The sequence below is a fragment of the Gymnoscopelus braueri genome (genome assembly GCF_963280865.1).
Source record: "Gymnoscopelus braueri genome assembly, chromosome: 4".
Lineage (NCBI taxonomy): Eukaryota > Metazoa > Chordata > Actinopteri > Myctophiformes > Myctophidae > Gymnoscopelus > Gymnoscopelus braueri.
Genome location: NC_137605.1, coordinates 12,554,632 through 12,580,543, shown reverse-complemented (window position 1 = coordinate 12,580,543; position 25,912 = coordinate 12,554,632). Strand labels below are relative to the sequence as shown.

General features: G+C 38.6%; 1 protein-coding gene across 4 annotated transcripts in view; it reads right to left on the bottom strand.

Moving 5' to 3' along the window:
* Positions 1 to 2,656: 2,656 nt before the first annotated feature.
* LOC308083162 (retinoic acid receptor RXR-beta-A-like) overlaps positions 2,657 to 25,912 on the bottom strand; it is a 32,755-nt gene continuing 9,499 nt past the window's right edge. For 2 of the 4 annotated variants that reach the window (XM_080425333.1, XM_080425334.1), the window contains exons 3-11: positions 24,487 to 24,640; positions 19,669 to 19,848; positions 14,336 to 14,496; positions 12,831 to 12,978; positions 9,494 to 9,620; positions 8,668 to 8,709; positions 7,453 to 7,544; positions 6,653 to 6,758; positions 2,657 to 5,094 (exon numbers count right to left, since the gene is read on the bottom strand). In XM_080425333.1, the coding sequence (XP_080281459.1) occupies positions 4,947 to 5,094; positions 6,653 to 6,758; positions 7,453 to 7,544; positions 8,668 to 8,709; positions 9,494 to 9,620; positions 12,831 to 12,978; positions 14,336 to 14,496; positions 19,669 to 19,848; positions 24,487 to 24,640 (1,158 nt within the window). In that variant the 3' untranslated portion in view covers positions 2,657 to 4,946. The remainder of the gene's footprint in view (positions 5,095 to 6,652; positions 6,759 to 7,452; positions 7,545 to 8,667; positions 8,710 to 9,493; positions 9,621 to 12,830; positions 12,979 to 14,335; positions 14,497 to 19,668; positions 19,849 to 24,486; positions 24,641 to 25,912) is intronic. The other 2 variants (XM_080425336.1, XM_080425335.1) reach the window with 2 other exon arrangements.

The following is a 25,912-nucleotide window of genomic DNA, read 5'->3' as shown; positions in this document are numbered from 1 at the left end:
GTGTACAAATGTAACCAAATGGACCCGTACACTCTCTGAGTAACAAGGCAATAATAAGGGTACATTTGGTTCTTGACTATCAATAATTTAGCTAAGGACCCCCTGGAACCTGCTCAAGGACCCCTGGGGGGACCCGGACCACACTTTGAGAACCACTGATCAACACAACATTGATATCGTTGCCAAAGATGGTGGATATTTATACCACTATTAAAATATCATCGCTGTCGGGTGGGAACCTTGTGTCTAAAACCGTTCCTTTTTATTAACCCTCTAAGACCCAGCGATGCTTTAGAGCAACAATTATATTTTATAAAGAAAGGAGTTTAAATAATTTGTTTTTCTGTTATTTTTTCACCTCTAAATCCTCATTGGGTCCTATTGTTTAGTCTTACAATGCCATTGGCCAGGATATTTGCATATAAATACCCCCCACAGAGCGGGGAATCATCACAACTTGAAAAATCTCTGTTGGAACAGATCTCTTTTTTCTCTGGAAGATATTCCTCACAAAAACGTAAGTAATATGCCTGTAATATTTGTTTTGGTGAACATTACAATGTCTAGAACATGTACATATGCTATTATTGTGAAATATATGTCCCAAATTTAAATTAGATCATGATTCATACTTGTTGCTTTTGGTCAACGTTGGGCCCTCTTGGTTGCAAAAAATACAAGGGAAGGCCTAATGTTCACCTGCTACTGTTCAGCCTTATATATAGTTTTCACAATAGATTTAAACAGTTATATGTGTATTTCCCCCACTTTGCATTACTATATATATATATATATATATATATATATATATATATATATATATATATATATATATATATATATATATATATATATATTGAGCTGTAAGCCTCAGAAAATGTCCACCCAAAGTTTCTCTTTCCCCCTAAACAATACATATTCAACCATAGTTTAACCAATATATTCCCTTGTTATTTCTCAGTATGTTTAATTTTCTTTCAATACTACAAGGACAGTGGGACCAATGTGGTAATTTTTGGGGGGTTGTTCATTATTCATTCGAGGCGTGGTGGGTACTTAGGGGCAATGTAAAGATGATGACCACTTAGGGGCAATCATCATCAAACAATAGGTTGGCCAGACAGTATTGTATGACTTGTGAAATGTTGTGAGCAGTGATGTGTAAGAACTTAGCAGTACTAAATGTACTAATGGTAACTATTTCATTTCAGAATGCCACAACAACAGAAAGGGCCTCGCTTCACAGCAAGGGATGTTCTGGATATCGTGATGAACGGAGAGAGTGATGTTGACATAGACATCAATGAGACTGATGAAGAGTCAGATGAAGAGGACTGTGGCGTGGGGTCCAAAGAAAACCAACCACCCGAACCACCCAGTGAACCCACTGACCACCCAGCAGACATTCAGCTGCCCCAACTGACCAAACCCGCTCATCGCCGTGATTCAAGATATCAGTGGCTGAAGAAGGACTTCATCAGCCTGGCTGATCTACAAATGTTCTTTTAATAAAATTGATTTAAAAATATGGCTTATTGGTGTTATTATTCATAATGTATACTGTTCTGAGGCCAAATATTATTCATAATTGATCTGAGGCCAAATAATAAACCATATAAATGAATCATTAAGTTGTTGTAGTGAAGTAATTACACATTTGCCATGTTATCCATAAAAATGGCCTATAGGAAATTTTGCTACCTGATGGACCCAACGTTGCTAAATGTCAACATTTGCATAAAAACTTAACAAAACATTTTTTTTTTAAAAACATTATATTTTCCTCTTCAAAATACTCCTACAAGACCATCTGAAAGGTTTAAATTTTTTTTTTGCAAGTACAAATATATCCGGGTCTTACAGGGTTAATATATAAAAAAAAATATGAAATAGTGAAAATAGCCGATTCACAGGGGATTGACTTTACGAGAATATATAAACGGTTGAATTGGATTGCCAATCTACAAGCATTTAGATTCTCTACAATGTCATAAGACAATTATAAAATAGGGCATTCATTTATGACAAAACATACAAGTATGAAATATAGATAGAAGGTTTCTGCCCGACAGCAACGATATATTACCTAGGTCTGTCTTTATGATGAATTCAATTTATATAATAGGACCAAAATGGAAACAAGCCATAAAGGCCTTTTCTTGTTATCCTTTCAGCATTGCTTTTGTTGCTGTGCTGTTTGCAACTTGTTAATAAACAGTGGTGTCAAATAACTAAGTACATTTACTCAAGCACTGTACTTAATTACAATTTTCAGGTACTTTTACTTAGCTGGATTATTTCCAATTTTCAGTACTTTTATTTCTACTCCACTACATCTCAGAGGCAAATATTGTACTTTTACTCCACTGCAATAATTTGAAAACTTAAGTTACTAGTTACTTTGTAAAACACACATTAACTAGTTCAGACCTATAATATACTTTGGCCATTTGAAAATAGCAGATCAACAAGCTCACAAGTTGGACAGTTCACAATGTGAGCTTGTGAACTGTGCATAATGAGTACTTTTACTTTTAGTACTTAAGTATATTTTGATGCCAATACTTTTGTACTTTTACTTAAGTAAAAAATGTCAGTACTTTTAAAACCACTGTAATAAAGTATTCAATAAAAAAAAGGAAGTCAGAAGCAAGAGAAAAGTTAAGCCTCTTTATTTTTTTAGTCCACACACAACCCATGCTGCAAGTCACTCACACGCACCGACCTAATGTTTCCTAGAGCGTATGGAGTTGGATGACAACAACGTAAGGACAGCTCCATAACAACTTGATCATGATGTTGGATGTTCACACAACACTTTTTGTCATAGAGAACTCATATTTGGTCTTTTTTTAAAAACTTTTTTTTCTTTCCTATATGCCCACAGGTGTCATGGATGTGTACATGATTGTTGTTGTTTTTGTTTTTTAATAAACTAGGCAGAGACAGTTTAAGATGAACAAACACAGCTATCTAAAAATGGAAGGAAAGGGAAGAAAAAACAAAATAAACCAACAGGAAATAGAACTAGCGTAGTAAAGTGAGCACCAAAAAAGAGAAGCCAAAAAAGTTCTGAAGGATTAAGTTTGAAAGAGACTCGTTTAAACCCGATTTAAACTTCCGCCCCGCACGACTGTGTGTGTATAGGCATCGCTCGGCGAAAAACACCTCATCTACAAGCTCGGGGCGTTTCCGCCCAGCGACGCCGTCATGCGGCGGGAGGATAAATCAAGCTTTAGGGAATCCAGTGTGAACGTATAAGACGTGATCGGATCTAAACAACTCTGAACACTACAAGCGAGGAGAGGGCATATCAATAATCATTACACAATTTGTCTGTCTCCTTTACGTTCATTATTCAAATCTATTAATATATCTTTCTTTTTTTCCCTGAACAATTACGTTTTGCACAGTACCTTGTTTAGATAAATTAACACACTGGAGTTATTCCCTTTCCACCAGAAAATGATTTTACTTAGTAAAAAAAAAAAACCTGAACGGCTTGACAGGCAAAGAGAGAGAGAGAGAGCTTATGCGGTATAGTTGTTTTTTTGTCTTTTTTTTTTGTCTTTTCATATATTGCTACATCTTTTTGTTTTTTTCTTACGTTGAGGGATTTTCGTTTTCTTGCATAATTTCTTTTAGAGTTTGTAGCTTGGTGAATGTCTGCACCCAATGACGTTTCTAATTCTCTTGTGGAATAGCACCAATAGCACCACAGTACAAACACGCCGGTGCGGCGTGTTTTTTTTATTTAAACCACATTAACCATGGCGTCCCTATTTTAGGCCATGTCATTACAGGCGAAAACAGATTCAAACTTTTTTCAAAAGTGGCGAAAAAATAGCCGATCTACAAGCTCACAACGCGCCGCATTGCGATGCGCTGCGAGACATTTTTCAGCTACTTTTGAAAAGCATAAAATAGGGCTCAAGTGGTTAATGAAGTTTTTTTTTTTTTTTCGTTTTTAAAAAATAGTACATTAGCAAGTGTGCAGTGCAGTCTAATCATTAACTGCAAAGTGATTAGATTTTTTTTTTTTTTTACAAAACAGCAAAGTAAAATAAAACACTAATAGCATATTAACCAGACAAATAAAGCTAATCCTCACTCAACACAGACAAAACAAGCCTGGCCTTGTTCAGTTTTTGCAAAACACCCATTTGTCTTGTATCCCAGATTCACTGTCACAAGGTATTTTTGTTTTGTTTTTTTTCCTTTTAAAATCATTTCAAAGGATGGATACAAACACACTTAGGAGCAATGGTTGGACACAGTACACAGTTAATACTTGGTACAGTAATATACTCTACCAAGAATTGACATTAAAACTTTTTTTCATAACCCCCACCCTCCCAAACGTCATATCTGGTTCAAATTACAACTTATAAAAAAAAAAAGGAGAAAAAAGAAATACATCCTCATTGCATATCCATGATCCAGGCTACCTTCATTTTAAAAATAGGTTCTGGGGATCATGAGACATTTAATAGAAGCTTATCATTTGAGGGGAGTCTAAAAAGCATTGTTTTTTTCTTTTATAAAAATGTATACCCAGATTTTTAGCTCCAGTAAGCCAGAAAGGGAACTAAAAAGGTTCCAATTAAATGTTTTAAAAAATACTTTTTTTTATTTTTGTATCTCAGTTACTCATGAAGTTAACATTAACACGTTAGCACCAGCCTCATAGATCATGGCAAGTCTTGGGTTTGGTCTAAAGAGCCAATCTGTGGTGCACTAGAAAACAGTGAAACCCAGACAGCAGTGAGACAATATCGCTGAATCTTCAAAAGAACTAAAAGTGCAGTCCCACTCCAGCACATTCCCAGAGACCCCCAGCATCCACTACATCCATCCATCCATCCGTCCGTCTACTGTACATCTATCTATCTATCTATCTACCCCCCACCCCCTCCCGATCCACAGTACTGCTTTGCCCCACTTATCTAGGACAACTGGTGGGGGGCTTCAAGCATTTCCATGAGGAAAGTGTCAATAGGCGTGTCGCCGATCAGCTTGAAGAAGAAGAGGTGCTCCAAGCACTTCAAGCCGATGGAACGCAGTGCAGGCAGTCTGAGGAGGAGCTTGGCAAACCTAGGACACAATGTAAACACGTCGTCATTAGGGATGTTAACACATCGGGTGCCAAACGCGGTCTGAACCGTGTTTTCACAGAGTAGCGCTTTGGTGCCGAACACGGTCTGAACCGTGTTTGGTGTCTTTTTGTTTTTTTCGTTTTTTTCCACACGGGAGGGGCTGGAGCAGCTCTGGAATCACCCGTGGTGATTCTGAGAAGGAGAGGACAGATGGATCACCGTGTCAAAAAACATGGCTCCCATCCGCTTCCGTTCTATCTCCTTCTCTAAAACCCCTATAACTACGAAACTTTTTACGCTGGGGAAAACGACTCATTTCGTATGCACGATCACTCCGCCATTGTTACTCGCGTAAGAGATGTTATCGTTCCATGCGTTAGCCAGGACCATCGGGCAAAATGGAGGCATGGTTTTTTTCACATGGAATGCATGTCGTGGAGTCTACAGCTATAACCAGCGCTGCGCAGCTCAGCGGTGAGATTTCTGGCACCGAACGTAATCTGTTATTATAAAATGCTGGCACCCAATGTGTTAAGGATGTGCAGATTTTCGACTCGTGCTCCTGTCGATTAAAAAAAATAGAAATCTAATACTTTTGGAGTGCTCATGTCCACGGGTATGGACTAGTTGGCATGGCCAGACTAATATCACTGTGTAGATATCAGTCTGTAATCTCTGTGTGGATCCTGCATTTCCAAGGGGCGGATAAAAAAAATTGCCTCTGGCGATAAGCCCGCCCCATATTTACATACTGGACTGAAGAAACCAATGGGGCTCCCTTCGTCCATATCTTTTTTTACAGTCTATGGCATACATGGGCAACTGGCGGCCCGGGGGCCACATGCGGCCCCCACCTTCACTTAATGCGGCCCGCAGGTTAATATCGGAATACTGATATATTATTGATTTCAGCTGTTACAATTCCAAATGTGCAAACATGACCCGCTTTAATTACTTCCGTCTATATTAGTAGCAATAGCATTAAAATTCTATTGTCTTTTTTATGTCCAATGTATTTGTATTCAAGTTCATAAAGTTAACTAAGTTATTAAGTATAACTAAATGCATTTCAAATTAAATACAAATGTCACTTTTCTGGATTCCAATTCAAAAGTAGCAAAAATAGAAGATCTGCAAGATCAAAACGAGCTTGTAGATCGGCTATTTTTGCTACTTTTGTGTGACATAGATTGGCCCAACTGTATGTGCAATGTGGCCCTCTGGAGTGTGTGTGGAAATATAGTGGCCCTCTCCATCATCAAAGTTGCCCACCCCTGGTCTATGGTCATGAAGTGAAAAAAAAAAAACTGTCTGTATTCCAGGCTACTATTTAGGGGGGTGTATGCCTATAATGACATGCTCAAAATAGCCAGGTTGAAAGTGGCTAATGAATGTATGGCTGCAGAAGAGAAAAAAAGGCGTTTGTGAAACATATGACACACGTCACATGTAGATGGATGGGTGGGTGTGCGAAAAAAATTGCAGAAATGCTGCAGAAATGTAAGTGAATCTGAGGTCAACGTGTGAACACTAGGGGGCGGTGGTTGTTCTCTTACCTTCCCTGCTGCTCTGGGTACTTCTGTTTGCAATAGGATTCCAGTGATGCATAGACTTTCTCTCTGAGGAGTTCCACCTCACTGGTGTTGGACAGCCCTTTAGCATCTGACCGGGCAGAACACATGGAGAGCAGAGCAACACAGGTCAGCAGCCTTTCAGTACTCCACACCAGTGTGCAACTAAGTGTGACTCAAACCTAAATCTACAGTATTTCTCTAATCCTTAAACCTAACTTCTAAATGTCTAATCCTCGCCCCAATAGGCCTGTCACAATCCTTACATAATCGTCTAATCGCAATTATTTGAGATAATCGCAATAATTTTTGCATTTATCGTTTCCATGTTGAAAAATGTTCACACCTTTTCAAATATAAAAACGCGTTGTAAGCTTGTAGATCAGCTATTACTGCTTTTTTTTACATGTATATAATTATTATTATATAATATGTCAAAAATGTCTTTGTATATTTAAGTTAGTCATATCTGCCCTGAGCATTTTTTTTTGTATTCATATGTTCCAATGTTCAGTGCCAAACACAATTAAAACGTTAATCGCAATTATTTGAGTGACAATTAATCTTCAACTTAAATTTGTAGTCGTGACAGCCCTAAACCCCAACCTGAATGTTTACCTAATTGTAAACCTATCTCTAAAAATCTTTTTACACCATAAGACAACCACTTGTCGTGTGAGAACCAGGAAAATGGTTCCTCACAATGTCTATTACTCATATTCTACTATGCTTGTGGGGACATTTGGTCCTCACAAGTATAGTAACACACAAACATCATCAGTTACCTGGGTTGAAGAGGACAATGGCTCGGAGGCAGCCCAGCTCTGTCTTGTCCATTTGCATATCTCTCATTTTACTGACCAGTTCAGTAAGAACCCTGAATCATGTCAAACACAAAGAAACAAAACAATTGTAAATGAGAAGATATGGAAAATGACGCTCTATAAATGCAGGAAAAAAACGACAACAATAATGCTACAACATGTTTTTAACATGTGGGTCTCTTACTTTGACAGGACTTGCTTATTCAAGAACGTGTTTAACACCTTTTGCCGTTATTGAGATATTACGGCCTATCTATGCTTGTTATTTAAGTCTGACGCCTCTCCTAACACGTCTTAAACGCCTCCAGATCACACAGAACGCACCACACTTCATCAATTTGCTATTCAGATGTTGGCGTTCTAGTTCAGACCAAAGCTTTGCTATGAGTCGAGTTGAAACGTGCAACCACTTGCAACAGAATCCCCCAAAACTGTGGTTTGCAACATTCTAAAACCGGACAGTTCACATCAAGGCGACGAGTGGAGATCATTTACCGTTTCCATAGCACATCACCTATTATAATATATTGTATATATTATATTGTATACTCATAAAAATATAAAATAGCCATTTGCTCTCATTTGTGTGTGAGTGCATGTATTCGCCAAGACAGAGAGAAGAAGCAACCGTTCTTTTCTATTGTTTAATTACGTTGAAGGTTGTTCTGTGTGAGTTAGACAAAGACAGGGGACAACATGTAGATGGACATGTAAAGGACCCACACGTCAAAAAGGCTGGAAAGCAAGGAACAATGGAAGGCTGTCAACATCCTGCCATGAGCAGGAACATGCAACAGGAACATGCAACACATCATGTTGCATCATGTATGAAGACACCCTTCTTATTGTTCCTCGCCTTTGGAAGATGCTTAGTGAGCCGTGCACTGCTTCACGGCGCCTTTAAATGTTTTTCTTTAAGCATTCATTCAAGGAGCTTCCTCTGTCACATTCCTTCCATAGGTCTAGGCCAGTTTGGAAGTGATTCATTGCCTCACTTGTTCTTTGTCGTTACAGAGAATTGCAATAAAATAAAACACAATTATACCACAAATATCATTTTCCCTGGAAGAAAATAAATATATCAGAATGTTCTAAAAAATAAATACATGAATGGAAATATTACCCTGATCTGGCCAAGAACTGAGAACTTTAACTCATTAAGTCAGAATTGATTACCTGTCAAATATGGCGCCCACCTCTGCACTCTGCACGCTCTCCCTGGGTGGGGTAAAGTGTGTTAGAAGTTCAAATGGTTATTGTCATTGCATTAAAAAAACACAACAAAAGCTTTGTTCGGTAGAAATCTTTGAATATATATATGTTTTAAAGAGAACATTTTTAACTCCGATCTGTGCTTCTGGGGGGTCCCTGGAACAGAACATTTTGAGATGGGGGTCTGCGGCCAAATACATATCATTTTGGGGGTCCTTGATATGGAAAAGTTGGAGCACCACCGTCTGATATAGCAACATACGGTTAGGATTTAGAAAACATTTTAGATATGTATTTGGCCACGGACCCCCATCTGAAAATGTTATGTTCCAGGGACCCCCCAGAAGCAAAGATTTGAGTTACATATGTTGGCTTTAAAAATACATACAGTATATTCAAAGATTTGTACACATTTTCATGATAATAAAAAAAATGGCAGATCTACAAGCTCATAGCGCGGCATGAGCTTGTATATCTGCCAATTTAGAACAACCACAGAAATCTTAAAATGACATCGATGCGTTCCCAGATTGAATGGGTTAAAAGATAGATTATCCAAGGGTACATAAAATGGAGAATATTACACGTCACATGGGATGGCCTGATGGTGAGATTTGAATTGCTATTTAACTATTTTAAAGCGGCACAATGTATTCATTAAAAAACTATTCATTTAACCTTTAACATGCTATTTTTGCATGACACCACTGTTATGACAAGGCATGGTCTTCTAGGACTAAAGTGGTTCAAACCGCTGAAAAGTGCTGCGGTCTCTGTGGTGTGGGTGTACCTGTCAAAGATGGCCGCCACCCCTGCACTGTTGGCGTTGTCCCTGTGCAGCTCTGAGGCCAGCAGGACGCCATCCTTCAGAGCAATGGAGCGGTGAGAGAAGGACGCAATCAACAGCTCATTCCACCCTGAGCAAGGAAATAGAGACGTAAATACCATCAGTAACTGTTCATGTGACATACAAATACCATCAGTAACTGTTCATGTGACATAAATACCATCAGTAACAGTTCATGTGACATATAAATACCATCAGTAACAGTTCATGTGACATAAATACCATCAGTAACAGTTCATGTGCATTTTGCCTGTGTGTGTGTTTGCATCGACAGCGAGAGGAAGGGGAGAATGAGAGATGTAGAAGTGAGAAGGCGGAACACAACCTCTACTTTCTATTGTTTCATTCTAGGTATTTCAACTCATTGTGAGTCGGAGAGAGAGACCACCATTCTGACTAAGGATCAAATGTGGACAGAGTACTCACATTTCCACTTTTCTTTATTAGCACACACCAATAAACGGACGCTTACACGTTTCGGTATGAGCCTTCATGCTTTGATGAAGGCTCATAGATATGTGGGTTAAGTTTAGGGGTTTTCTTAAGCTGCACAGTGTGTGTCTATGGACAGGCACAGAGTGTCCATTGCCCTATAATTTTACTTCATGTATGTCAGTGTGGAAGAACTACTCTCACAGTGACATGTAGTTACAAAAGGTTTGCTATTACTGTAAGCTCTGTGGAATTGTGCCTGACAGCTCATGCAGAACTTCACAAAGGACTGTGTTTGATCCATGAGCCTCTTGAGAGTCTGTGGACACGTCAATGATCTGATCCTCTTCTGTAGCAGCTAAGCTTGACGCCCGCCCCGGACTACACCGGGCTTTTCAAAGCGTGCGTATGCGCGGAATTTACTGCGCGCGTACATCGCGTTTGGAAAGTTCCAATTGATATCAATGATCCCGGCTACACCGGGCGCGCGGATACGCGAGCCCCGCATACGCAAGCTTTAAAATAGGACTGGATCTATAAGTGTGTGTGCGCGCGTACATGCGCGCACATTCTTTGGTGTGTGCTGGCCGTGAAGAACTTTTAGAATTGAAGCACAAGCCTCCTCAATGACCACTGTTAATAGTAATGTTTATAGTAATGATGATAATATTAGCAACAATAATGTTCTTAATTCCACTGTCAGTAGAATGATGGGAAGAAAAGAAAGAAAAATAAATAAATCTAGACTCCACGGACCACCAGTTGGAAACCCCTGTTTCAAATACATTGAAGGAGGTTGTTCTTGGAACTTAATTCATGCACGGTGCGTGCACGTCTGTGTGTGTGTGTGTGTGTGTGTGTGTGTGTGTCTGTGTGTGTGAAAAGATTCATGAGTGTGTGATGAGAACCGCGTTGCAACTTGTTGGTTCTTGCGACACATTTCAAACATGCCGGCTGTTTTAGAAATAATCTAGAACATTTTTGTGGGTTAAGTGGTTGAAGAAGCACCATCTAGGATATATAATTAGTATCTAATAATAAAAAGCAACAACAACAAGGCTCATCCTGTGTAGAGCACTGGTTCTCAAAGAGGGGTCCGGGGAACCCCAGGGGGCCCGCAGCAGAATTAGTTAATATAGCATTGAAATAAGTTTAATCACGTTAACCCCTTTATACATTAGCTATTTGAAAATGCTGAAAAAAATCGGATTAAAAAAAACTAAAACATTTTGTGCCGCGCGACGAGCTTGTAGATCTGCTATTTTTTGAAAAATCTTGAAAATGTGTGCAAATCCTTGAATATATATATTTTTAAAGTGAACATTTTCAACTAAAATCTTTGCTTCTCGGACCCCCTGGAACAAAATATTTTGAGATGGGGGTCCGCGGCCAAATACAATACCTTGACATGAAAACGTTTGAGCACCACTGATAAAGAAACATACGTTTTTCAGAATACTGTTGGGATGTAGAATCGGCTTCAGGTCTTAATGGGTTAATTTATGAAAAAAAACACAAGGTTAGAATATGGAGATGAGAGGTTTCTGCCCCGACAGTGACAATATTAATTTGGGGGTCCTTGACATTTAAAAAAAAGAGTTTGAGAACCACTGCTTTAGATGAGCCTGAGGAAACTACAGACATCAGACTGGTATCCATGGGTTCTTCATGCAGAGTCAGCTCCTGTAATATAATTCCAACCATGCAATTTTCAAAGGAGCGATGACAAATTACAGTCTGGGATCTTCTCATGCCCGCAGAACAATAAACATTGAGTAACAAAATACTGCGGTTTTATGAATAAATTATGCCTGGAGAAATCAGGAGGACAGGGGATGCAAAATACGTCCAGCACTGAGTTCACCACGCTGGTGTATGGTTGTACCGTCATCCATTCCTTTGAAAGGTTGTTTCGTTATTTTGTTTCCCGTTCAGGTTAACCCATTCAATCCGCGAAGGCATCTCTATCATTTTAGATTTCTTTGGCTATACAAAAATAGCAGATATACAAGTTCATAGCGCGGCATCGAGTGCCACGCTATGAACTTGTAGATCTCTTTTAATTTGACCCATCACCCGACAGAGACGATATCTGAAAATATATGCACTCTCTATTCTGGGCAAACTTTCGGAGAAAATAGCAGATCTAGATGCTTGTGACACGTTGTGAGCTTTTAGATCAGCCATTTTCAGGCAAATACATTTGTGTAGAAGGTTCAGTAAATAAAAACCACAAGGAGCAGAGCTAGTATAGAGCCGTGAGGCATCCCGGTCAACTAAGTATGTAAGGTGTAACGCATGAAGTCTAAAAGGCCTAAATCAGTAGTTCTGAAACGTCCAAGATTTTTCTAAAATGTTGAAAAAAAACAGCAGATGTACAAGCTTGCAGCACGACGCGTTGTGAGCTTGTACGTCTGCAATTTTTGAAAAGCCAATGACATGCTTTCCCGGTTTTAAAGGGCAAGAACACTTTTTTGGAGGTAATTCTAAATATGCTCCTCATTGACTTACATTGTACCCTGTAACAGTTCTCAAAGTCACTCTTTTCACACGTAAACAAACAACTCTTTTTGAAACGTAAGCAAACGCAAACAAAGTTGATTCAGACAAGTTTACGTGCTAAAAGAGTGACTTTGAGAGCTGTTTTACCATACAATGTCAATGATCAATTTCTAATCAATGGAGCAATTATTTTAGATTTCTTGTCCACCTTTGTAGTTACATCATGGCAAGGTAACTACACAACCCAAACCTCTGCCAAAGTGGTCTTGCCCTTTAACGGGTTTAGTGATTAAATCAACAGAGGGTTTGACTGTGCCATGTTGTGTTGTGATCGAGCGCCTCCTACCTGCACGCAGGAGAATGACCTGGTCGTCCAGAGGGAGTTCGGAGAAGTGAGGGATCCTCTTGGCCCACTCCACCAAGGCAAACAGCTGTTTGTCTGCAGTCTGGCAGATGTTGGTGACTGCATCATGGGGCTGAAAGATCCAAACCAGCTAACAACCATCAATCTAAATAAATGCCCTCACTTATCCCTTCACTTATTAAAACACATATTTCCCCCCCAAAAAAACATAATAAAACAGTTTTATATTAAACTCTTTAATAATGTGACCCAAATACCCGCTGAGCTGACGAGACAACGATGAAAACAGAACATTTTTAACCACACGAACCCTCTAAGCGTTCCTACTCTGGGCACGTCATAATAGGCAAACATTCGGTGGGAAATAAGCAGCTCTACAAGCTCCAGCTCTGAGCTTGTGGAGAGTTTTGGTGTAAAGGGCCGACCAAAAGAGGGCCATCACACCAAACGCGATAACGATAAAATACTATATACTAGAAACATCCACAGCTGGTCTGGAAATGCAGTCGGTCTCACTCGCCCTCGGAAAGTATTGATATTAACGGAGAGATGAGGAGACAATATGAATAGATAACGCTAGCTATCAATTATAAAAGGGAAGAAACCTTTTAAAATTATTTATATAATTTAACCTGCGTTTTTTTTAGAAGACTTTGGTAGGTCTTAACACATTCCCTGCCAGAGGGTTTTTTTTTTATCTTTGAATATATATATTTGTAAAATGTTTTGTTCCAGGGACCTCCAGAAGCAAAGATTTGAGTCACAAATGTACGCTTTAAAAATATATATATTCAAAGATTTGCCAGTGCCGCGCTACGAGCTTGTAGATCTGCTATTTTTGAATAGCCAAAAACATTAAATGGTTACAGGTCAAATCTAAAATGACACAGATACGTTCCCGGGTCTTAACCCATTTAGACCTGGAACCCCATTACGTAACTATAACTTTCAAGCTGGGAACCCCTTTTGGGGTTCTTGTTGCTATGTACAGTGTATAGCAACATCATTTTGTTTTTCAGAAAACAGGATTTAGAAGGCGTTTTAAAAAATCTGCCTCAGGTCTGAATGGGTTAATGGGTGAAAGGGATAGTTCACCCAAAAAATTGAATTTTTTCAATCGATTAATCACCCCATGGAGACTTGAATTTGTGGATATCGTTTAGTTTTTGGCGCATGCCTAAGTCAATAATTTGATGACCAGCGGACCAGCAGGCAGCGGTTCCGGTAGGAGACGCAAAGGAGACTCTTTGTGTCTCCTACCGGAACCTCTGCCGGTCATCAAATTATTGGCTTAGGCCTGCGCCAAAAACAATAAAATACCCATGAATTCAAGTCTCCATTACATTACATTACAGTCATTTAGCAGACGCTTTTATCCAAAGCGACTTACAATAAATGGGGTGACTAATGGGGTGACTAATCGATAGAAAAACTGTCATTTTGGGGGTGAACTATCCCTTTAGGCAGGTGAAACAAGATAAACTCACAGAGTTGGCGGCCGAGCCTCCGTCCGTGTGGAGCTCGGTCCTCTGCTCCACGGCCGTCTCGGCCTCCAGGATCTTCTCCACGGGCATCTCCTCGTTGACGGCCATGCTGCACTCCAGGCCCTCCTCTCGCTCCCTGTTCCTCTGCCGCTCCTCCTGCACTGCTGTGGCAGCCAAGTTCACCAGGGCAGCACAAACACACAGGTGGTTTACAGAGGGGAGGGAAAAACCACACAGGAATAAACACCGTTGTTAATGTGGAAGAGTTGGAAGAGGAGAGGAGAGGAGGAGGAGAGAGAGAAATCAAGGGGGAAGAGAATAGGGTTTTGACGGTTAATCAAAGTGATTGATTAAGATCACACATGGGCAACTGGTGGCCCGGGGGCCACATGCGGCCCCCACCTTCACTTAATGCGGCCCGCAGGTTAACTCATTCAGTGCCATTGACGTCACCAACGTCACGTTTTTATAAGCCCAGAGTGCCAATGACGTCGCTGACATCATGAAAAACAATTAAATATATATATATTATTTTTTTTCAGAACCCAAGATATCATGATTTGAAGATTTGCTGCTCCATTCACTTCTTGTTTAAAGGAGTAGTTCACCCAAAACATTACTTATTTTCTATCAATTACACACCCCATGAAGCCTTGAATTCATGGATTTATTTTTGTTTTTGTGGCATTCCTAAGACAATAATTTGATGACCGTGTGTATTTCCGGTAGGAGACACAAATAATCTACTTTGTGTCTCCTACCGGATACATTAGCCGGCAGGAGACGGGAATCAAATTATTAGCTTAGGAATGCGACAAAAACTAAAAAGAATCCATGGATTCAAGGCTTCATAGGGTGTACAATTGATAGAAAATAAGTAATTTTTTGGGTGAACTCCTCCTTTAACGTCTTACTGAAAAAGGCTGTATCTCGCTTCCTAAGCCCCTTTTTTTTTACAATGTATTTTTGGCCTTGGCACCGGGATGATAAAGCCAGAAATATGTTTGGCACTGAATGAGTTAATATCGGAATACTGATATATTATTGATTTCAGCTGTTACAATTCCAAACGTGCTGCTGCAAACATGACCCGCTTTAATTACTTCAGTCTATATTAGTAGCAATAGCATAAAAATTCTATTGTCTTTTTTATGCCCAATGTATTTGTATTTAAGTTCATAAAGTTAACCAAGTTATTAAGTATAACTAAATGCATTTCAAATTAAATAAAAATGTCACTTTTCGGGATTCCAATTCAAAAGTAGCAAAAATAGAAGATCTACAAGATCAAAACGAGCTTGTAGATCGGCTATTTTTGCTACTTTTGTGCGACATAGATTGGCCCAACTGTATGTGCAATGTGGCCCTCTGGAGTGTGTGTGGAAATATAGTGGCCCTCTCCATCATCAAAGTTGCCCACCCCTGATTTAGTTGATCATTTCAAACATAAAAATAAAATAATAACGATACATTTTGGGGGACGAGAGAGAATCTAAATCTACAAGCTTGTAGAGAGGCACTATGTAACTTTTTTTAATGAATAAAATATAATGTCCAATCTGTATGGTAGAGTATGTTCATACAATACAATTTCTACAACTGGTGTTTTTTTTTTAAGATAATCAAAAACCACGCCTTTTGATTATTCGATTAACCCATTCAATCCGGGAACGCATCTCTGTCATTTTAGATTTCTTTGGCTCAAAAATAGCAGATATACAAAATAAAATAAAAATTGGTGCACATCTTTGAATATATATATTTTTAAAGCGAACATTTGTAAGATATTTTGTTCCAGGGAACTCCCAGAGAAGCAAAGATTTGAGTGACAAATGTTAGCTTTAAAGATATATATTCAAAGATTTTAACCAATTTTTCACAATTAACTTTTTTTTTATTTGAACAGCCAAAGAAATCTAAAATGACAGAGATATGTTCCCGGATTGAGTGGGTTAATCCAAGAAAATAATAGATAGTTGTAACCCTAACAGAGAGTGAGTGAGTGAGAATGAATTCTCATTTAAAAAAATGTTTTAAATAGTGTGGAAAAAGTGTGGGAAAAATGCCAGAAGTTCAGCCAAAAATAATGAAGACAGAAGTCAAGTCAGAAAGGCACAGACAGGTAGAGGAATGGAAAAGGAAAGGAAAAAGGAGGTGCAGTGGACAAAGAGACAAGCCAGTTTAACCCATTCACTCCGGGAACGCATTTGTGTCATTTTAACATTTCTTTGGCTATTCAAAAAATACAATACAATATGCGGCCAAATACATATCTAAAAGTGTTTTCTAAATCCAGTATGTTGCTATATCAGTGGTGCTCCAACTTTTTCATGTCAAGGACCCCCCAAAACTATATGTATTTGGCCGCGGACCCGCATCTCAAATTATTTTGTTCCAGGGACCCCCAGAAGCAAAGATTTGAGTTACAAATGTTCGCTTTAAAGAAGAAATAAATATATATATATATATATATATATATATATATATATATATATATATATATATATATATATATATATATGTTCAAAGACTTGCACACATTTTCAAGATTTTTCCAAAATAGCGTAAGTATAAAATAATGGTTTAAGTGGTTACACAGATGTGTTCCCGGTCTTAATGGGCTAACGAGCCTGGATGCAATGCCAGACACATGGCAAAAAAAGAAGTCGCATTCTGCACTGCAAATGAGACCGTTGAAAATCCGGCCAAAGGAATATACTGTATATCGTTGTTGTCGGGCAGAGAAACCTCTCATCTCCAAATTCAAACTTGTTGTGTTTTTTCGTAAATTAACGCCCTACTTGATCATACTACAGCGTCACAAAAAAAGCATCAAAAGTAGCAGATCTACAAGCTCGAAAAAGCTTTGAATTTGAATCCAGAAAAGTAACAGTTTTGGACATATGAGGTTTCCACCAGACAGAGATGATATCGTTAGCCTCATAGCATAATTGCCTAAAGTCATCTTTTTACGGTTTTAAGGAAAGAAGAAACAAAAAAATCACTTCCTGCCCACGTCATCTAGGCGACTTCAATCATGAGTAAAAAATGTAATTTTGGCCAAGTACTTTTTATCTGCCTTTATTTATATCTGCTTAACTCTACTCTCCTAACACTGCTGATTCATCCTGCCTTACTGCCAATGTTCTCAGCCTATCAGAATGCTTGTTACATTCAAAAATAAACTCTGCCTAAGTCATTTTGGAATGTAACAGGCATTCTGATAGGCTGTGGACGTAGGCAATAAGGCACAATGAAGCAGCAGTGTTAGGAGAGTAGAGTTTGGCAGAAATGTCAATTTGGCCAAAAGCCATTATGCTATGAGGCTAACGATATGCAAACTGTGAGAGTGGCTAAAACTGTTGAGATTCCTGGTGAGTCATATGTAGCCTGTGGGTCTGTATGGGCATAATCCCTTTTAAAAATACCACCTTGAAGCATACTAACTATTTATTTGTTCTAGCTTTTTTTGGGACGTTAGGCGTAGCATTTTTAGCATTAATACATTCTATTGATTTGAATACAGCCTAATCACTGTGAGGGTTATTTTTTTTATTTTATTAATGTACTTTGGCATTTTGTCTTCATATTTTGCATTCAACTCTAAACTAATTATTATTAATTTTTTTTATAATTTATTTATTTATTATAATTATTTCAGATGAGAATTGTGTGCCTGTGCCCTCGTTTGTAAACATGGAAATTCACATTTTAATTTGAACGTGTCCCCACAATTCTGTTCTGAACATTCTGTTCTGAACATGGAATATCTTTCCTCTAGACTTTATACCCCTCATCTTTTTCATCTCCAGTACACGTAGCAGCACTTTCATTTTGGACCAGTATGGAAGGAGGGAAGTGGACAAAAAGAGAGAAAACAAGGACAAGAAAGATAAAAGGAGTTAGTTACATAAATCTACCCCAATCTCTACCCCTTTGTTGGCTAAACTCCAACACCCACCAATACATTACAAAAGCACTAACCCAGTGCTATTTGAGGACAAATTATCTAACTCCGTTAATTAGGTTATTTTGGAATCATTGTAGCTGACAATGAGCCAAGCCATTAAAAATATCCCATCTCTCCGAGTTGACTTCAGTTGAACAGTTACCGTCAGGACACTTCAGGTATTAACCCATTAAGCCAAAAGACCGGCTCATTTTAGATTTCAAAATGGCAGATCTACAAGCTCATAGCTATGAAAGATCGTGAAATGTTTTGCAAATCTTTGAATATATATTTCTTAAAAGACCTGAGGACCCGATTCTACAAATGCCTTCTAAATCCTAACAGTTTTCTGAAAAACTTATGTTGCTTATATATCAGTGGTGCTCAAACCTTTTCATGTCAAGGACCTCCAAAATTATACGTATTTGGCCGCGGAACCCCCCCCCCCACCTGGTACCCCCAGAAGCAAAGATTTGAGTTACAAATGTTAGCTTTAATGTAATTAAGTCTTAATGGATTAAAGGGTTCCCCCCTTCCCCCCAATACAACGACAAACATTCCTGTTGTGTTGTGTTCTTTCCTTGGTCGGCTCACGGTAAAAACAACACGTCTCAGAGCCTCCACAAGCCACAATGACCTGATTCTTCTACAGCCCAGCGGTTCTCTAACATTTTCATGTCAGGGACCCCCAAATTAGTATAGGTACAGTATTTGGCCCCGGACCCCAATTTGAAAAGATTTTGTGCCAGGGGACCCGCCATAAGAGAAGATTTGTGTTTTTTAAAATAATATTTACAATATTTTTTTCAAGATTTAGAAAAATGGTAAGAAATAAGATCTACAAGCTAACGGCTGTCAACTAATTATGCTGGGGACCCCCTGGAACCTCCTCAAGGACACCCGGGCGTCTCTGGAGCCCACTTTGAGAAGCCGTGCCTTAGCCCAGTGGCTCCCAAACTCGAGGTCGGGACCCCCGGTGGGGTCCCCAAATTATTTTGGGGGGTCCCCAGATGATTAGTGTAATGTGCAACATTGTTTTCTCACTCAGCAGTAAACAAACCAACCTACAGTATAAGTACATACAGGGTATCAACTAAAGTTACAATTTAATGACTTTTAAGACCTTTTTTAATACCAAATTGGACAAATATTTAGAAAGAAAGAGGCAAACATTGTTAAAACAGCCGATCTACAAGCTCACAACGAGTGCGAGGCGTTGTGAGCTTGGCTATTTTCACAATATTTATCTTTGGAACCGAGTCAAATTAAATGTAATGCCTACCAGTCCAAGTGCTTGTCAGGGTGGTTCAAATATGATTATTTTGGGGGGGTCGCGGCCTGAAAAGTTTGTGAACCCTTGCCCTAGCCCACCTCCCTGCTACTGTACCTTCTCTCTTCATGCCCATGGCCAGGCACTTCTGGTAGCGGCAGTACTGGCAGCGGTTGCGCTGGCGCTTGTCCACCAGGCACTCCTTGTTATCCCTGCAGGTGTAGCTCAGGTCTTTGCGCACGGTGCGCTTGAAGAAGCCTTTGCAGCCTTCACAGCTGTACACTCCGTAGTGTTTCCCTACAGACGCAGAGGAATTGGTGAAGGTTAGTGAAGAAGATGTCAACTGAGGCTCTGCATAAGATACTTAGTTCAACTTGTAGAAGCAGCAACAGAAGATGACATTAAACCTTTAAGACCGGCAACGCATCTCTCATTTTAGATTGTAACCACTTTAACCATTATTTTAAACTTTGGCTATTTAAAAAAAACAGATCTACAAGCTCGCTATGAGCTTGTAGATCTGCTATTTTTTTGAAAAATCGTGAAAATGTGTGCAAATCTTTGCATGTATGTTTTTTGCATGTAACATTTGTAACTCAAATCTTTGTTTCTGGGGATTCTACAAATATCTTCTAAATTCCTACAGTTTTTTGAAAAAAAATTATGTTGCTATAATATAGTGGTTCTCAAACTTTTTTCACGTCAAGGAACCCCCATAATGATATGTATTTGGCCAATATATATATATATATATATTCAAAGATTTGCACCAATCTTCAAATTTAAAAAAATAGCAGATCTACAAGCTCATAGCGCAGCACTCTGTGCCACGGTATGAGCTTGTATATCTGCAATTTTTTTTAGCCAAAGTAAACTAAAAATGACACCTGCGTTCCCGGTCTTAATGATTTTTTAAAAACCTAAATCCTGTTGATATACACACAAGCCGCCGGCTACTTTTCTTTCTACTTTATATATCATTTCATATTTTGTTAAGTGTTTCTGCTTTGTGAGCGCCCTGCACCTCCGAGTTTTGCATCAGTTGCGTAGCCTACGTCTGTCAGAGCACTTTGTTAAGAAAACAAAAGATCCTGTCACTAACTGCATATGTGTGCATGCACTTGTCAATCAGCCTGCGATTCACAGAGTTCCAATGGTGTAATGCTTCGTTCACTCACGTGGGTTTTATCTCATCTGAAAGAGTAATTTAAGAGCATTTCAGAGCCGACCGAACAAGTTTAACAGGCTACAGCTGTTCGGTGCAAACTTAATTAAATCTAACTACGCCAATGTGGTTAATGTAGGTAGATATTTGACGGTCTGATGACAACCCTTGAAACACTGGAGAGACTGGTTTTACTTTACCACTAAATTATGCAAAACATGTTTTAACTTCTTTCATGCTTGCTCTGCAATGCTACAATACAAGTCTACAAGTCTACAAGTCTACAAGTCTACAAGTCTACGTGTACATTTCAAGACATCCTGTGTGATTGATTATTTGAGAAAATCGCAATTATTTTTGCATAATCGTCTACATGTTGAAAAATGTTCACACATTTTTTTATATAAAAAAAATAAGAAATAGCAGATCTACAAGCTTACGTGCCACTTTGTGACCCGTTGTAGATCCGCTATTTCTATGTAGAGCTTGTAGAGAAGCCATTTCTGCTATTTTTACATGTATAAAATTATTATATTATTAATTATGCATTAATTTCTTTGTATATTTCAGTTATTTTTCATATCTGCCCACTGCAATTTTTTATTTTGAACAGAAATATTTATTTTATTCATATTTCAAACGTTCAATGCCTAACACACAATTTAAATCGTTAATAGCAATTATTTGAGTGACAATTAATTGTCAACTTAAATTTGAAATCGTGACAGTAGACTCCGTGAGAAGCTACAAGCCAACAACCGCTCCAATCGCCTGTTGTGCGAATGTGGTTAATGTAGGTAGATATTTGGCGGTCTGATGACAACCCTTGAAACACTGGAGAGACTGGTTTTACTTTACCACTAAATTATACAAAACATGTTTTAACTTTTTTCATGCTTGCTCTGCAATGCTACAATACAAGTCTTTATGTAACAGAGCCGGGTAACAGAGTCGATCTACAAGCCCTCAACGCCTCGCCATCCGCACGCGTTGTCGTCTTGTAGATCGCCTACGTTAACCGTGCGACGAGGTAGAAACCGGGCTTGTTCTGCATCGTCTCTAGTCACAGAACAGGCGAAAATATACAAGATTGTATGGGGATTCATAGGTTTATTAGGTGGTATACTGATCATGATTATTACAACAGAATAATGGATGAATAGGCACACAACTCATCACGTGTGTGAATTATAATGATGGCCTCAATAAACATAACATATTGATATAGCCCATAAGAAGCAGCTTCATTCCTTTCATGTGATTTAACACCGTTCTTTTATGTTATTACAATGTAACAGAAAAGGTGAAGAACACCAAGTCCAAGTCAGGAATCTGTCTTCTTTCTTTTAGAAAGAATACGTTTGTTCATTTATACAAAATGATACAAAAATACTAAGTTCGCATTTACATTTTGTGTAATTACAGTATGATTGAGTTATATTTATATTATAACCACACAACCAGGGACCTCCTCTGAGAAGGAGGTAGACACCCAACTTGGGAGGTCTTGTATATTGCTAAAAAGGCATGTATTTGCCCTAGGTGTCCTATCTAAAGTTAAATGTTTTTCATCTGAAGAAAGCTGCTCATGGACGTAATGCTAATGTAAAGAGCCATAAACACCCTGTATGCACACGTGTGCACCCGGCTGGCTGCTTTTTTTGACCCAGCTGGACATTGTGTTGACTAGTGGAACGCCCTGCAAGCGATCTACAAGCTTCCAAAGCTTTTAGATCTGCTATTTTGGCCTTAACGTTCACCCCATAATAGGGACGCTAGGGTTCAAGTGGTTATCCTGCCCTCTCTCATTAACTCATTCCCTGCCTAGAACGACTAAAACGACTTTTGTCCCATAAGCCATGCCTGCCTAGAACGACTAAAACGACTTTTTTTTTTTTTTTTTTTGACCCAAAGACCAAGGAGATATGATTTTTCGAAGATCTAGACTCCCATCCACTTCCTTGTTAACTTAAAACTTAAAAATGTTGTATCTCGGCTCCTGAGTACTTTTTTTTTTTCAATGAAAAATCTCTGGCAGTGTTTCAAACGCGGCCAGAAATAATTCTGGCAGTGAATGAGTTAATCCTCCCACTAGCTAGCATTATGGACTTGGAAGTTATGCACTGCTATGCATCAGATGAGATGAACTCTATGCATTTCTGAAGAGCAGTTGAAATTTGTTTTTATACAATTTTGTACTATCTGGTTATGCTAGTTTTTGATGTCATGAATTCATTTAGTTTTAGGATTTATTTATTTAGATTGACACAGAATTGTATTTTTGATTGATTGCATACTTTAGTATTAGTAATCACATCAGTTACAATTTGCAACCACCTGTAGGTGCTCTTTTAGAGCGGTTTTGAAGGAGGGTAAGGAGTCACACTTTTTGATGCCTTTTGGTAGAGCATTCCACATTCATAGCAGTAGAACGAATTTGACCTCATTTTTGTGCCGAAACTGGGTTCAGTGAGATCAGTGGGGCTCCTTCTGTTGTTGTGCCTGTGTGTGTCTTTTACGCTATTGAAGTAGTCTGACAGGTACATGGGTATCTCTGTTTTCTCACATATCTTGAAGACCAGGCCCATTGCAAGTTGCTTTACTCTGTCCTCTACCCTGAGCCATCCCCCCCTAGCATAATGAGCAGGGGATAGGCGAGTTCTGAGTGTAAGGCCTAGCAGTAACCTGACCAGTTTGTTTTGAGAGGTCTGCCGATTAGTTTTTAATGCCTTTGAGGTGCTAACGTACCACGAGGAGCATGGCATAGTCGAAATGACATTGGATGAGTGCTCCTGCTTGTGTCCTCAGTGTGTTCCTATTGACCACCGATACATCAAAATGTAATTTAAGTACCAAAAGTAGAAAGTACTCATTATGCAGATTGTCCCATTTCACAAGTTTTCAAATGTATAAAAATCCTTTGAAAATAGCCGATCTACAAGCTCACATCGCGACGCATTGTGAGCTTGTAGATCGGCTATTTTCAAATGGCCGAAATGTATATAGGGCTGAAATGGTTAATGTATGTTTTGTAATAATAATCAAAATCTACAAAGTAACTAAAGTTGTAAAATAATAGTGGAGTAAAAGTATAATATTTGCCTCTGAGATGTAGTGGAGTAGAAGTAAAAGTACTGAAAACTGGAAATAAGTCAAAATACCTCAATTTTACTTAAAGGGGAAATCCACCCATTTTCAATATTTAACTATGTCATTAATATAGCATAAAGGAGTTGTGTGGAAATAAGAAAAAATTAAAAAAAAAATTAACATTGCAAAAAAATTAACATTGCAAATTACACCATGATGAGTCATCACAGTGTAATTTGCAATGTTAATTTTTTTGCAATGTTAAATTTTTTTGCAATGTTAATTTTTTTTTTAATTTTTTCTTATTTCCACACAACTCCTTTATGCTATATTAATGACATAGTTAAATATTGAAAATGGGTGGATTTCCCCTTTAAGTACAGTACTTGAGTAAATGTACTTAGTTACTTTACACCACTGGTTATCAGACTATCATTGTTATGCACTATTTATTTATTGATTCATGATTTTTTTTTGCTGTCTTTTAGGAGAAACATAATTTATTTTTTTCCCTGATACTTGCTGAAGAAGGAAAAAAAAGACAGATAAAGCAAATAAATCTTGAATAATATTATTGGCATTCTCCATGGTCCACTTTGTTAAAGCTACTTTAATCGTTGAAATGAATGTGTTGCTTAATAGCGGACGTTTCCACGTCTCTAATAATTGGCCTCACTCACCAGAGGAGCGGTCCCCACAGATGGCACACAGTCTCTTCTGTGAGAGCATTATCCCCGGGCTGTGAGCACCCATGGGCCTCAGGCCAAACGGTGGCTTCACGTCCTCAGAGCTGCTGATGCCGTGCATCGCCGAAATGGACACTGAAGAATTGAGCTGTACAATATGGAGACAAAAAAAAATAGTTTTAGACATATTTTAGTAATCATATTTTAGTACTCTGAAATGTTTTACTGTTAGTCTAGTTTTATTTGACCAAATATCATAGAATTATAATCGACTAAATATACAGTTGATTTAGTCGACTATAATGTATTTTGGCGGTGCCTTGATGGCGTCGTAATGGCTTATTTTACACTTGGTTGCATGCTGAAAATGGCAGATCTGCGACACGTTGTGAGCTTGTAGATGCTGCTATTTTCAGAGCGCAACGCCCAAGCGCAACCAAATATAAAATGACTTGTCTTTAAGTTCTACTGGATCTCTTCTCCACTAGTCCCTCACTGTCTAGCTTTTATTTTGTTGACGAAATTGTCAACATATTTAGTCTTAGTTTTAGTCATCATTGCTTAGTTTTAATTTAGTGTTCGTCAGTGAAAAAAGGTATTCGACGAACATTTTTCGTCAATAGTTTTAGTCGACGAAATCAACACTGCTTCCATACAGAACCACCCTCTTTCCGTAGCCTAACATTTTGCTCTTATAACGTTTCACTTGCCTCAACCTTGACGACCTTGCAGGCTTATGCAAAGGCTAAAATGTAATTTAGATAGCATGTTATGTAGACAGAAGCCAGATTCATTTGTAGACCTGGCATTATAGTGTGTATAGTTTCAAAGTAATTTTTTGGGGGATATTATACTGTTTAGACTGATGATAGGTTCTTGGTTTACCTATGATCCTAGATTACTATTTCTATGCATTTAATGCATTACCTCGTGTTTACCTTGCTTACTGTAAATCACTGGATTAACACATTAACTGCCAGAATTATTTTCATATTTTTTTAGCCAGTGCCAGAGTTTTTCATTGGAAAAAAAAAAGTACTCAGGAGCCGAAATACAGACTTTTTAAGTTTTAAGTTAACAAGGAAGTGGATAGGAGTCTAGATCTTCAACTAATCATATCTCCTTGGTCTTTGGGTAAAAAAGACCACTTCACGTAGATCTACGCGATTGGCACGTGGCGGCTTTAAATCGGTTCGCATAGATCTACGTGATTGGCAGTCAATGTGTTAAGAGTGTCTGCTAAATGCCCAAATCGTAAATTGCTATAATCAACCCTTATTCCGTTTGCATTTTGTCGCTGTCGGGCAGAAACGTTGCATCTCCACATTTCAACATTTGTATGTATTTTTCGTAAATCTAATGCCCTACTTCATTAGCCTGGCATTTTCCAGACTGACTGATCACGTGGGATCACTCACAT